The sequence below is a fragment of the Aulonocara stuartgranti genome, assembly GCF_965226115.1.
Source record: "Aulonocara stuartgranti genome assembly, chromosome: 15".
Lineage (NCBI taxonomy): Eukaryota > Metazoa > Chordata > Actinopteri > Cichliformes > Cichlidae > Aulonocara > Aulonocara stuartgranti.
The window spans coordinates 33,516,088-33,530,683 of record NC_138951.1 but is presented as its reverse complement, the minus strand read 5'-3'; the positions used below and the strand labels follow the sequence as shown (position 1 = coordinate 33,530,683).

General features: G+C 42.1%; 1 protein-coding gene across 5 annotated transcripts in view; it reads left to right on the top strand.

Moving 5' to 3' along the window:
- The window catches only part of ankrd6b (ankyrin repeat domain 6b), a 71,592-nt gene that overhangs the window by 42,932 nt on the left and 14,064 nt on the right, over positions 1-14,596 (top strand). For all 5 annotated transcript variants that reach the window (XM_082505306.1, XM_082505308.1, XM_082505307.1 and 2 more), the window contains 5 exons: positions 6,422-6,520; positions 8,619-8,717; positions 9,146-9,244; positions 11,455-11,553; positions 14,189-14,287. In XM_082505306.1, coding sequence (XP_082361432.1) covers positions 6,422-6,520; positions 8,619-8,717; positions 9,146-9,244; positions 11,455-11,553; positions 14,189-14,287 — 495 coding nt within the window. The remainder of the gene's footprint in view (positions 1-6,421; positions 6,521-8,618; positions 8,718-9,145; positions 9,245-11,454; positions 11,554-14,188; positions 14,288-14,596) is intronic.

The window sequence follows — 14,596 nt, the reverse complement described above, 5'->3', positions numbered from 1 at the left end:
GCACTGCACTCTGTCCTCTCACACCTGGACAACAACAACACCTACGCCAGAATGCTGTTTATAGACTTCAGTTCAGCATTCAATACAATCCACCCCTCACAACTCATCAGGAAACTGACAGACCTGGGCATCAGTTCCCTCATCTGCAAATGGTTACTGGACTTCCTGACCATCCGCCCCCAACATGTCCGGCTGGATAACCGCTGCTCATCTACAATCACGATGAACACCGGTGTACCACAAGGCTGTGTGATGAGCCCTTTCCTCTACTCCCTCTTCACCCACGACTGCAGACCTGCTGATGGTTCCAACACCATCATTAAGTTTGCAGATGACACCACAGTGATTGGCCTCATCAGTGACAACGATGAGGCCGCCTACAGGGAGGAGGTGGATCATCTGGCTGAGTGGTGCGACAGAAACAACCTGCTGCTTAACACCGAGAAGACCAAGGAGCTCATCGTGGACTACAGGAGGAATGCTGACCCACATCCACCCATCCACATTAAGGGGACGGCTGTGGAGCGTGTGAGCAGCTTCAAGTTCCTGGGAGTCCACATCTCCGAGGATCTCACCTGGACGACCAACTGCTCCAAGCTGGTCAAGAAGGCTCACCAGCGCCTCTTCTTCTTGAGGACTCTGAGGAAGAACCACCTGTCCTCAGACATCCTGGTGAACTTCTATTGTTGCACCATCGAGAGCATCCTGACCAACTGTATAACAGTCTGGTATGGGAACTGCTCTGCCTCGGACCGGAAGGCGTTGCAGAGGGTCGTGAAAACTGCCCAGCGCATCGCCGGAGCACCACTTCCTGCCATAAAAGACATCTACAGGAAGCGGTGTCTGAAAAGGGCTGGGAAAATCATCAAAGACCCCAGTCACCCATCACATGGACTCTTCACCCTCCTGCCCTCTGGGAGGCGCCACAGGAGCCTCCGGACTAAGACCACCAGGTACCGGAACAGCTTCTTCCCCACAGCTGTCAGACTCCTGAACTCTGCCTCCTGACATCTGACCCACGTTAAACTCATGGACTGAACATACACACACCCACAATGGACAACTGTACCCTCAAACACACAATGATAACATGGACTGAACCACCACTCACAACCACTAGCACTTTATATAGCCTCTGTAGAAACTATCTACACCCTCACTTATCTTAACTGCACTACTGTATAGCTCTGTGTAATTAATCGTTCTGTACATTCGATAATTTTTAATCCTACAACTGTTTACAACTTGCATAGTTCCCATTTCTGTATAGCTGTGTATCTCAGATTCTGTAAAGTTATTTATTTCATATTCTGTATAGTTTTTCATATTTATATCCTGTTCATAGCCTGTACATAGCTTGTACTCACTACAGCCTGTACATACTTATAGTTATAGAATATTCACAACATACTTCATACCGTGTACATTATAACATACCATAATAGACCCATTTCTGTAATATACTCACATATCTATATTATTGCTAATATATATTGTAATATATCTATATCACTAAAGCACTTCTGGATGGATGCAAACTGCATTTCGTTGCCCTGTACCTGTGCATGTGCAATGACAATAAAGTTGAATTCTATTCTTTTCTAAGTAGTTTTAAACCTTGTGATCCACAAAACAGCATAAGAGTAAAAGAGTAAAAGAAGAACTGACTGCATTACAGCACCCGCTGCTTGTTGAGAGTAAAAGCGATACGCACTTTCACGTCTTTTTTTAGCGACTTTTTTTTAGAAGAAAAGTCACTAAGGGGTCTGAAAACTCGTTAAATATAGCGACAAAGTCGCTAAGTTGGCAACACTGCCTCTCCAGTGCTGTTAACTTGCAATTTCTCAGGCTGGTGACTCAGATGAATTTATCCTCACCATCAAAAGTGACTCTTGGTCTTCCTTTCCTGGGGCGATCCTAATGTTAGCCAGTTTCGTTATAGCGCATGATGGTTTTTGCGACTGCACGTCGGGACACATTGAAAGTTTTAGCAATTTTCTGGATGGACTGACCTTCAATAAGGACAGATCATTAGAAAGAATGAATATGATTTATTGATTAACAAAATACAGATAAATGTTTGGCAGTTAAACTCTGTTGGCCCGTCCTGTCAGAACAGAACCCCAGCTGTGAAGGGGATTAGAGCAGGACCCCCTGGAGTCTAGACACTGGTGCTGGAGATGAGATGTAGGTGGTTTGAATGGAGTGATGAGAGTTAATTCCATATATCTTGTTTCATATATTTGATACCTTCAGTATGTGTCTACAATGTAGAAATTGGTAAAAATAAGGAAAACCATTAAATGAAGGTGCAGGGCTCTAGACTAACTTTTTGACATGGGCGCACCGGTACGCCTAACTTTAAAAATTTAGGCGTACCGGCACAAAAGTTAGGCGCACTCAAATTTTTCAACCGCATCGCTTAACACCGCAGTTTTACATGTGCACTTTCTTTGGGGGGGGGGAAGTCCATACAGACAATATTAATTTCTAAATTATTAACTAACAAACTTGTGCTTAAAGTGCTTTGTCAATATTGTAGAAAATGTTAAAAACTTAATCATCATCTTGGCCTCCTCTGACGACCTGTTTGCTGCTGTCTGCTGCTGAAAGGCCGTGGGGAGAGGGGACACTTGGGCAGTGCATTTACTGCAGCATATAATGTGTTTTCTGGATACACTGTGCTTTTTCAGCATTCAAATATTGATGGCACCGTGTCAGAGCACTGGCTATGAATTTCAGACAGATCAGGCCTTAACTTAACAAAAAAGTTATCAATAGTTCTTTTCATCTTTTCTTATTACCCACAGCTACAGTACATCCACTTCTCTCAGGCCTAGGCTGCTCACTAGGGCTGAGTATCATCACTGATTTCTATAATCCATTCAATTCCGGTTCTCAAAGTCCTGATTTGATTCAATTTAGCCTCAGACAGTCAGAAATATTATAATTCTGATCATTTATCAGTACTGATACACATGAGACTTCATCAGAATTGTGAAAATCACAGCAGATGCCTTTGTGTGAAAGTAACTGAGAATAAAACACAGGAAAACATGAAGGAGATTTTCCTGGTCTGGCTTTTTATAGCAGATAACCTTAAAAATATTCTGCAATTTTGCATACCGTATTTTCGCAACTATAAGGCGCACATAAAAGCCTTAGATTTTCTTTAAAAAGTGCGGCGCGCCCTATAGTGCAGTGCGCCCTGTGTGTTGTAAGGAGGACGTAGTAGAGAACACCATGAGAACGCTAAAGGGTGAAGTGTGGGCGTTGATCGTATATACCGGGACAATCGCACATACCTGTATAAAAGGTCAGGTATGTGCATTATGTGGAACATCGTTGTTTTAACAACCCTGAAAATGGCAAAGAGACACGCTTATGAAGCACAGTTTAAATTGAAGGCCATCAGCTACGCGGAGGAACATGGAAATCGAGCAGCCGCGAGAGAATTTAAGATTAATGAATCGATGGTTCGCAAGTGGAGGAAGCTAGAAAACAAGCTCCGACAGGTCAAGAAGACGCAGCTGAGTTTCCGCGGACATAAGGCGAGGTGGCCCGAGTTGGAGGAAAGACTCGAGCGGTGGATCATCGAGCAAAGAACGAGCGGGAGAAGCGTTTCGACTTCACCATTCGACTAAAAGCAGTTTCGCTAGCAGAAGAAATGAAAATTGAACATTTCCGAGGAGGTCCGTCTTGGTGCTTTCGTTTTATGAAACGGTGCCATTTTTCCATCCGGACCAGGACTACGGTAGCGCAGCAACTTCCAGCGGATTATAAGGAAAAGCTGGCCATCTTCCGCTCCTACTGCAGCAAACACATCGCCGACAAACACATCCAGCCCAGCCACATCACTAACATGGACGAGGTGCCGCTCACTTTCGACATCCCGGTGAGTCACACTGTGGAGAAGCAGGGGACCAGCACGGTAGCGATACGCACAACGGGGCACGAAAAGTCTTCTTTTACTGTTGTGCTTGGCTGCCATGCTAATGGACAGAAACTGCCGCCTATGGTGATTTTTAAGAGAAAGACTTTGCCTAAAGAGAAGTTTCCAGTAGGAATCATCATTAAGGCAAATGAGAAGGGCTGGATGGATGAGGAAATGATGAAAGAGTGGCTGAGGGAGGTGTATGTAAGGAGACCAGGTGGTTTTTTCCACGCATCACCATCGCTGTTGATCTGTGACTCTATGCGTGCCCATCTCACAGCCAATGTGAAAAAGCTAGTGAAACAAATGAACTGTGAGCTTGCTGTCATTCAGGAGGCCTGACAAAGGAACTCCAGCCGCTGGACATCGGTGTGAACCGCCCGTTCAAAGTAAGGCTGCGAGCGGCGTGGGAGCGATGGATGACCGATGGAGACCACAGTTTCACTAAGAGTAGAAGGCAGCGCCGGGCGAGTTACGCCACAATTTGCGAATGGATTGTAGATGCTTGGGCTAACATGTCTGCTGGCACTGTTGTTCGAGCTTTCGCAAAAGCCGGCATCATTTCCGAGGAGCCGCACGGCACGGAAAGTGACTCTGACAGTGAAGAAAGTGAACCTGGCATGTTTGATGGAGATTTAGCGCAGCTGTTCAATTCAGACACAGAGGATGAGGACTTCGATGGGTTTGATTGATGACAATTACCGGTAATAAAAATGTGAGTACCAAACTCAGTTTTGCTCCCGCTTCATTTTTAAATACGCATACTTGTATGTTTGTATGCTGATGATGATGACAATTACCGGTAATAAAAATGTGAGTACCTAACTCAGTTTTGCTCCCGCTTTATTTTTAAACACGCATACTTGTATGCGCCCTATAATCAGGTGCGCCTTATGTGTGTGTTAAATACAGTAATGGCACACATAACTGAGACTGCGCCTTTTAGTACGGTGAGTCTTATGGTCGTGAAAATACGGTAATTTTAAGAAATTTAAATTTCTTCAGTATTGAACAGCAGAAATTAGGCTTTCTTGTCCGAGGTCATTTAAGTGAAAAAAGAAAAAGCGCTGTAAACAACTCTAGACTGGTGGGTAATAAGCGAATGAATAATGCAGAAAACAGATTTGAGACGGGAAACTGTTCCTGAAGTACAGAGAGAGAGAGAGCTGTGCAGGAAGTGTGATTTTTATCGTGGTGGAAGCAAAACAGCAAAAGTCAGAGGGAATTCATGACGACATTGATCAAATGTGAAGCGCAGTTTGCTGCTTCTTTTGCTGCAGGCTCGGTGAATTTTGGTTGGAGAGAGGCAAAACCTGCAGCTCAGAATCAGCGCAAAAAGACGTAAACACAGCGCGGACCCGAAGAATCGCTAAGCTCCGACAGCGTGTCCGTGTTCAGGCCGTCGGGTGAGAAAGCCGAGAAAGACGAAGCTGATTCTGATGTGTTGGGTCCGCTCCGTGTTTGGGTCTTTGTGTGGAATCCGTTAATGAATTGATATCGCTTTATTCAAGCTACTCACCTCTCTCTTCCACCTGCACTTTCAACTGGACCACGGCCAATCAGAGAGGTCCCGCCCCTGACTATCTCTGATTGGTTTAGTCCACGATAGGGGCATAATGTGTGTCTGTTGTTGACCACACGGAGAGTTACAGAGATTTTTTTTTTGTTACCGGAACAGTTGGTCGCACCTGTGCGACCAAATATTTATTTTTAGTCGCACCACTGAAAAATTTGGTCGCATTTGCGACCAAATTGGTCGCACTCTAGAGCCCTGAGGTGTTTCCAAACTTTTGACTAGTAGTGTATATATATATAAATATCTAGAGATATAAATATATCGTAACTTTAAAAATTGTGAATCAAGTCCTGTTGGAGTAACAAAATTGCTAAGCAGTGCCAGATTTCTGAAAATGAGGAGGAGCTAGTGGATCCCGGGTTTTTGCTAGCTGTTTTATCTTCTCACCCCACATAGCATGTAGCAATAGTGCCCAATGCAATGGGTACACATATGGAGGTAGGGTATTGACTGAAGGCTCCGTAATAGGCACGTAGAGTCCTCATGGTAAAGCCAATAAACCAATTGCACGCCCAAGGTAAAACAAGCAGAGCTGATGGAATGGGGTATGTCTTCCATTTCAGTTGCATGGTGTTCATAGCTGATGTGTCGTGCTTTTCATCCATTGACGGATGACGATGAATGGACGGACCGCCCATTCATCCATCTTGCCATCCATCCCTCCCTCCCTCATGGGTCTGGGTTGCATGTTAATTTTTCAAATCTGATGATCTTGTTTTGTTATTTTAAAATGATATGAGTTCCTATTGCTTTGAACAAAATTCAAATAATAGATTTGAATGAGGTGTGTGAATCATTGCAAGGACTGCAAATTGGGGTAACAAGATTCTCAAACACTTTACAGTTAATCAGTGTTGTGTTGTTACCATGTGTTAGTAGTCAGTTCTGTGTCTTTATATTTCTGTTGACAGGGAGAACAGACGGCATTACATAGAGCAGCAGTGGTGGGAAACAGTGACATTATCAATGCTCTGATCCAGGAAAGCTGCGCACTGGACAGACAGGACAAGGTATGATCATTTAGTATAATTTCAGATTCATATTTAATAAACTCCTTTCTGTGAACCTCTTTACAACTGGACTTTTTTGCTTTTGGTTTTTCTATAGAACTACACATCAAGTCATAAACTTAAATGGTCACAATTTGGAGACTGAATAAACAAATATACAGTGGCTTTGTTCTGTGCATAAATATTTTCAAATATTTATATATTTTTTAACCTGTTCTGTAGTCATGAGTTTAGTATTTTAATATTAACAAGCTGCAAAGCAGTATTTAAAAAAGTTGACTGTCTTCATATTTACTGTTAAATTACTTTTTTGCTTCCTACTTTCAGACTTTTTAGTTTCCGTTTAGTACATTTTGTATAATGTATAATTGCAATTCACAACAACAGTCACCTTGAGATGTTTTATATAAGGTTAGAGACAAAATTCCAGAAATCTGAAAATTCCCCCACAAAGCAAGTTTTAACAATGGTGGACACAACCAAAATGGGTTTTGGCAGAAGAGACCTCCAATATCAGCCACTTCTTTTATCTACTGCTGGTACATGCTGTCCAGGGGCCTGTCCTTCCATGATGGTTCCTCTTCTTGCCCCTTTTCTTTCTTGTGTTTCTGCTGCCTGAGATAGTCAATATGCACGTTATCTGTTGTGTTCATCTTTCTGATGTACTCTTTCTAATGGATTTGTGTTGTTTCATTCTGGATAGTGGTTCTGAAAATCTTCTTTCTTTCCATTTAGCATACAGTCTAATGGTGCTGGACTTGGGTTGAAACTAGTGGTGCAACTGATGAAAAGTCTCACAGTTCGGATCGGATCACGTTTTTTTCCTCACAGATCGGATCAATTTTCGGATCAGCAGAAAAAAAAGAAGACTTATTTAAGTATTTTTTGCCTATTAAAAAACATTCAACTCAAGAATCATTCCACGCAATTATATAAAAACAAATTAAGATGCAATATAGGGCAGTACAGGGCTTTCTATCTACCACTCCGCTGTGATATAATGAGCGGTCATGGTCACGTAGCTTTCCGTTGCCCTGGAGAGCCACCCATTTGTATTTTGGGCAACAGAAGATGCCTGGGACAGTTCAGCCATAACTTTAAACTTTTCCTGCTCATACATGCTTGGACTGATCTTGTCACTGAAGTGGACGCGCAACGGAATGTCATAGCGTGGCTCAAGCACGTTCATCATAGTGTAGCGTAAATAGCGTAAATCTCGTTAAAATGACATTAATGCCATAACTGCATTGACGCGGCAAATCTCCGTTAACTAGTTACCGCGGATCTTCCTGTGCGTGGGGCTGCACGGCGTCAATGCGTTAACTAACACGTTGACTAGTTTAAACCCTTGTTTTGCACAACAGAGTACAGCCTACCGTCTGCAGCTAAACACCCCAATAGCTTTTGTAATAGCTTTAGCCTGGTCAGATTGGGCAGCAAAGGGCTGCTTAAATACAGCAAACTCCTCTGCTCCTCCACTTGGACCGCTAGCGCTGGCCATAGCTAGCGCTGGCCATAGCTATCGCTGGCGGCCATAGCTATCGCTGGCGGCCATAGCTATCGCTGGCCATAGCTATCGCTTGACAGACTGACCACGCGCACCATACACATATTTTTTTCTTCTTTTTCGAATCTTCGGATCAGGTGCGTGCCGAACCGTGGAGTGAGATCGGTTTGGATTACGGATCAACCGTGATCCGTTGCACCATTAGTTGAAACCCTCCATGCATGATAAGGAAATTTCTTGTCAGTGGCTTCTATCTCCTTCTTTGGCCACCTTATTAACCCAGCAGCAATGTGCTAGCAGCATGTAGGTGTTGATTGCCTGGATGTTGTTCTTCTCGTTCAGCTGACTCCTCTGGACTTGGCTTACTCTGTGCAGGTATTTGGTGGTTGCTGCTTTGTTAGTAGCCTTATGTTAGTAGGTCTACTCTTATATTGTTTAGGGGTGACTGTTGTTGTGATTTGGTACTGCATAACTAAAATTTAATTGAATAAAATTGAAACTTGATAAAATTAAGCTTCTCTTCAGTTTGAGTTGACAGAGTTGTAAACATCAATCTGTTTGTTGTTCATTTGCCTTTTTGTCTTCTGTCAGGATGGCAATACTGCTCTCCATGAGGTGTCCTGGCATGGCTTCACTCAATCTGTGAAATTGCTGGTGAAAGCTGGAGCCAATGTTTATACCAAAAACAAGGTGAACCTAGACTTAACCTGAGATCAGAGCACTGAATACATTAGCTGAAAGTTCTAATCAACATTGTTGTAGTTAACCAAATATAACAAAAATCTTAAAGTGTGAAAGATATGCTTGATCGTTGAAATTAAAAACTAGGCTTTAGGCAATAAAGAAAACTGGGGCTATAATCTATACTTGGAAAAAAAATAGATTAAGACATTTTCTACTAAAGACGCTGGTAAAAAATGTGTTTAGTTTTTGTCTGTGTTATTTAAAATTTTGTCAATACAGCCAGTCTGTGAATGCTTGAGGACTGTGAGTCAGTTTTTATACTGTAATACTTCTTCCTGAAAAAGACGATATAAATATATGGTATATGTCACTGCAACAAAAGTATCTCCAGGGAACACCAGTAAATGTCATACTCTCTCTGCTCCTGTTTGCAGGCAGGAAATACACCTCTCCACCTTGCATGTCAGAATGGTCATGCTCAGAGCACCAAGGTTCTGTTATTGGGTGGATCCAGACCTGACAGCAAAAATCATGTAAGTTATGTGCATTTGCAAGTGTCTGGTAGTTGTTCCTGTTCAGAGATTAAATTTGGCAGGCTATGGAACCCTAATATCCACTCTGGCAGTGAAGTGTGAGAAAAAGATAGTTTGTCAGGTGTTTGGTGTTCTTAATTTGTATGCAGATCTTGTACTGTCAGGGTTTCTGGTTCGTTGACCCAGTGTTTTCACTTTGTACTTTGAGACTGTTTTTTTTCCATTTGAGTCCTGTTTTATTGTGTTAGCCTCTGTCTTTGGCTACGTGCACATTGCAGACGAAAGCGCATCAAATTCGACTTTTCTGATCCTATGCGACCAATATCTGATCATGGTATGACAGTGTGAACAGCACAAATCCGATATTTTCAAATCCGACCCAGGTCACTTTCGTGTGTGGTACTGAATCCGATACATATCTGATGTTTTAGAAAGCGACTGCTGTTTGAATGGTCATGTCGCATTAAATTCGTCTTTTACGTCACTGACACAAGACAGACGCCAATTATCAGCGCGCGAAAAAGCGCCCGAGAACGCTTCCTGGCCATCCAGTGAAACTGTTGGGAAGACAGCGTTGGAGAAACGTGAACATTTTATTTGTACTGTACAATCTGCAGACTCTAACAGAAATCTGCAGCTATCCTTTGAAGCACCACTCCTCTCTAAAACAGCAATAAGGATAATTATTAGGCCATATATAAATAACAAAATAACTTTATAACTTAAAGCAAAATTGGGAAATGTAAAGTCTGAAACAAGTCTTTATATTAAGGGCCATCAGTCAAACAATACTGTTTGGTCTGGGTCTAAACAGAGGCGTTGTGTGTGACGTCTTCTTTTGCGCATGCGGGCCGCTTTGAGGGTTCACACTAGAGTGCGTTTGCTGTCACATTTTATTTGTAGTGTGAACGAGCAGACAAAAAAAATGGATTTGATCAAAAAATCGGAATTGAGCATTAAGACCTGCAGTGTGAACGTAGCCTTAGTGCATTATGTTTGGTGCTACTTCCCATGTGTCATTAGTTCGATTTAGTTCAGCTGTGTACTCTCCTGTCTCTTATCATCATCATCAACTTGTGTATTTAAGCCCTAAATTTCCCTAAGTTCCTTGTCTTGTCATCATCAGTTGTGTGTTGTCAGGTAAGTTCAGTTCAATTCTGCCAGCCAGTCATTCAGTCAGTCGTCTCATATTCTGTTTATCCTGTCTTCACAATAAACACCGTCCACAGCCTTCATAAGCCTGCAAGTCCTGTTTTTGGGTCCTCTCTCCTCCCTCTCTCCACACACCGACGTGACATGTACTTAATCACTGTGTTCTGCTGAACCTCCAAAGCTCAATGCTCATCATCGCAAAATGCACTTTATTTGTGTGACTTTACTTGTTGTCGTTTTTCTTCATTATTAACACATCAGCAGATATAGTAAACTATAAAAAAGTATAGTGGAAAAATTTTCCAATCTTCATGTATTAATATTTATTGATATAACTTTCATGCAAATAAATGGTACTGATTTTAAAATCCTAGCAAAGTTCACACTCTGTGTTGTAAGCATCCAAGTGCACCATAATTATAGAATAGTAAAATAATAATAAAACAATCACTACTGCTGATTATTATTTTGAGTTTGAATTTAAAAAATATAAACTTGAAAGAAAAATATATACGACCTCTTTTGTTCTTAAAGATCTGATCTTTTTCAGACAGTGCATTTGTTAGGTACAGAGAAGGCAAGAATTGTCACAACAGCAGGGCCAGAGTTGATTCATTTATTGCATGGTAATGCCTTTAATGACTCATAGATGCCTTAAGTTAATCTTAATGTGTTAATGTGTTATATTATTATTTATAATAGGATTATATTTGTGTGTGTGCTGCGTGCCCTACATACTGTGCTCTGTGTTATATTATTATTCATAATATACTATTTGTAATATTGTTATATATTTCCAAACCTTGATTGTTTGAGCTTCAAAAACAAATGAACTTGTTTTTTCTTCTTTTAAAAAAAAAGTTGAATACTGTCAGCAACATTCAAGTGCTGGACAGCATCGATAACGTGGTCCCCCACACAGAGTCCTAGGCTATGTGTGGTATCTGCTTTGAGAGTGAAGGTAGTAAATCTCTTACACTGTGTTTGGGGAGATTTACTACCTTGACCTGAGGAATGTGAATGCTGTAAAATTATTTACCAGTGATTATTTCTTGCAGGCAGGTGATACCTGTCTACATGTGGCGGCCCGCTACAATCATCTGGCTGTGATTCGTATCTTGCTGGGAGCATATTGCTCTGTGTCAGAGAAGAATTTGGTGAGTTGTGGACTGACTGGGGCATTTTTCTGGTAAAAGCTACTTGATGAAAAATTAATTGGAACTTTTTTCCTGTAATGTGAAAAAAATCACGTTTGAATTATAGAAGTTTTTTTAGTAGCTCTTTCTATCCACTATAATCAAGTGCTTGTTTTTCTGATAGTTGGAGTTCTCTTTGTAATATCATAGGGTCTTTACCATATAATAAAAAGTGCCTTGACTTTATAGTTGGTGCTGTATACATGCACTCAACAGAAAGAACAAGTTTATTCCTGTATTTGACATAAAGTGTGTTAATATTTTTATTCTAAGCCCCACTTATTGCAGACACGCAAACCTAGGAATACAACCTGACCAGTCAGGCATAATTTGGTTCCTAAGTGCTGATGATTACTTTTAATACAGTTTCTTATTAACCTAGTGAAGTTTTTCATGACAAACTTAAATCATTTATGAATGCACTACAAGTGACTATTTTGGCTGGCGTCAGAGGGCCTCGGACTCTGGTGATGTGGAAACCTCGGACGCAGGTTCTGGTTGCTTGAGGCCAACAAGTACTGATTTTTGGGGGTTGAATTCTGCTGATGCAGGACTTGCTGATTCAGGCTCAAATTCAGGTGCTGGTGGGGGCTGCCTGGCAGCCTTGGGTTCTGATGCGGGCTCAGATAATGGGTGTCCTTCAGGCTCTAGCACCGCAAGCTGTGTGCCCTGTGCAACCCCAGCATCAGGAATACAGGCAAGAGGTCACAGCACTGCCGTCTGGTCCTGGTTTGCCCGAGCCAAAGGTGCTCCACTGGCCGGTCCTGAACCCTAACTCGAACCCTCCGGTGCAGAGCATGATTTGCAATGTGAATGAAGCTCTTGCAGTGGTTCTATAAGGACCAAATGGCTCATAACATCAAGCTAGACACCCCATACACCCGAAGCACCTCCCATAGAATACTCCCACAAAACACATGTAGACTGGTTGAGCAAACTCCCACCCACCCTGAAATATCCTTAAGAGGCTAGGTCCAGTGTTCCGCAGCCCGGACGAAAACCGCATTGTTCCTCCTGTATCTGAGGTTCAACTAACAGATGGACTCTCCTTTCCACCACCCTGGCATAGATTTTCCCCAGGGAGTGTGTTCACAGAGGGTTGGAGGACACCCTCCAGTCCACCTTCTTGAAGATGGAAAACACTACTAGAGGTACGGCCCTAAATCCCCACATGAGTGTCTGACACTGGGACAACAGAGTGTTAGGGTACTCTTAACTGCCGTTTGGTGCATAAGTGCAGACAACAGTTAGGAATAGTTCCCTGACACAAAGGCACAGGGAACAGTCCCTCTCTACCACCGGGAAAAAAAACAAAAAACCAACATACAGGCAGCAAGCCAAGGGGATCCCAGGATGCCCACCCTAGCCTGCTGCCTCTCACCAAGGGCAACTCCGGACTGGTTCAAGAGCCCAAGCTGTGCATTGAGTTGAGCCCAACTATATTTAGCCTTATGCAGTAGTTTAGTTTCCTTCCCCACATTCCATGTCCCCAGCGCTAGCATCGGTACCTGGAATTGGTCCACCAGGGTCTCTGCCCTTGGCTGACAACTGGCACACAGTGCCTTCTGTGGGTGCTGGGTCTACAGGAAGGTCGTTCCATGTCCCTTCTTTGGGCTGCTCTCGGCCAGGCTCCATAGGCCAAAGCCTGGTCACCAGGTGCTTGCCCTCGGGTACCCTTCCCAGGCTAGGCTCCATGGCGGGGTCCCAGTAACCCTATCCTGAGAAGGGGTTTAGCTGTTCCCTTGATCTTGTACTGGCAAGGTCTTCTGAATCGCCCTTTGTCTGGTTCCTCACCCTGGACCAATTTTCCATGGGAGACCCTACCAGTAGGCAGCAAAGCCCCCCAACAATATAACCCCTCCTCCATGATAAGGCAGTGATTCATGGAAAGGGAGACACATTTTTCCACATGATTACATATATCATATTAGTTGAACTTGTAAAAATATATAATGAAATTATAACTAGTAGATTAAATGAACCATATAAGGTGGGGATTTGCATGTTAAGGATGAGATTATATACATCATATAAGGTAAGATTAACATGGAGGAGTGAGGATATTATGTTGACTGAGTCATATTAAGATCAAAATTAATAAATGAAGAAGTTAACTGAAATAACCTTTTTATTCAGGTATATAGCTCATAGTTAATAATCAGTATGCTTTTTATGTTCTCTTGTAAATAAAATACTGTTTTATGATTTGTAAATCATAGCATTTTGTTGCTATTTACATTTTACACAGGATCCCAACTTTTTTGGAATTGGATTAGTAATTGCATTGTTTAATAGACCACAATAATAAAGAACTGGCATCTGTTTGAGATCTTCAAGTTAAGGTTAAACTTATATTAACATTACCTAACAGACCTTTTTTATGTCAAACATCATCAAAGAACAATCCTTCTCAAATAAATGCACGGTGCATTTATTTGAGAAGGATTGTTCTTTGATGATTTAGCCTATTTATCCCTTCCAAAGAGCACCTCAAAGAGACACAATTTAAATCCAGGAAGCACTCCTTTCTCCTTTGTTTTTAATATTGATGTATTTGTTTCATATTCATGTGCATGTCTGTGTGTGATGCACACAGGCTGGAGACACTCCGCTACATGTGGCAGCTACACTGAATCATAAGAAGGCGATACGCCTGCTGCTGGAGGCTGGAGCAGACAGTCGCATCAACAACAATGTGAGTGTCTCTGTAGACTCAGGAGAAGCATGTCTTTAATTTTAGCACATTGAAAAACCATAGTAGTTATAAGTGGCACTTTCTGTTGTCTAAAATGTTCACGAGTTTTATAGAAATTTATAAAAAATGTCTTGAGTTGAGGTTGGCCTATGATTTTCTATGAGTTCCTGCTTTAGTCCTCAAGGAATGGCTCAGTTTTTCTAATTTGTGTATTTCTCCAACTATATCCAGCCACTAATATGTCCTTGTTGGATCACATTTTAGTCAGCTCCTCATTATTGTCTTTGTCTGTCACAAGTTAGAATCTCA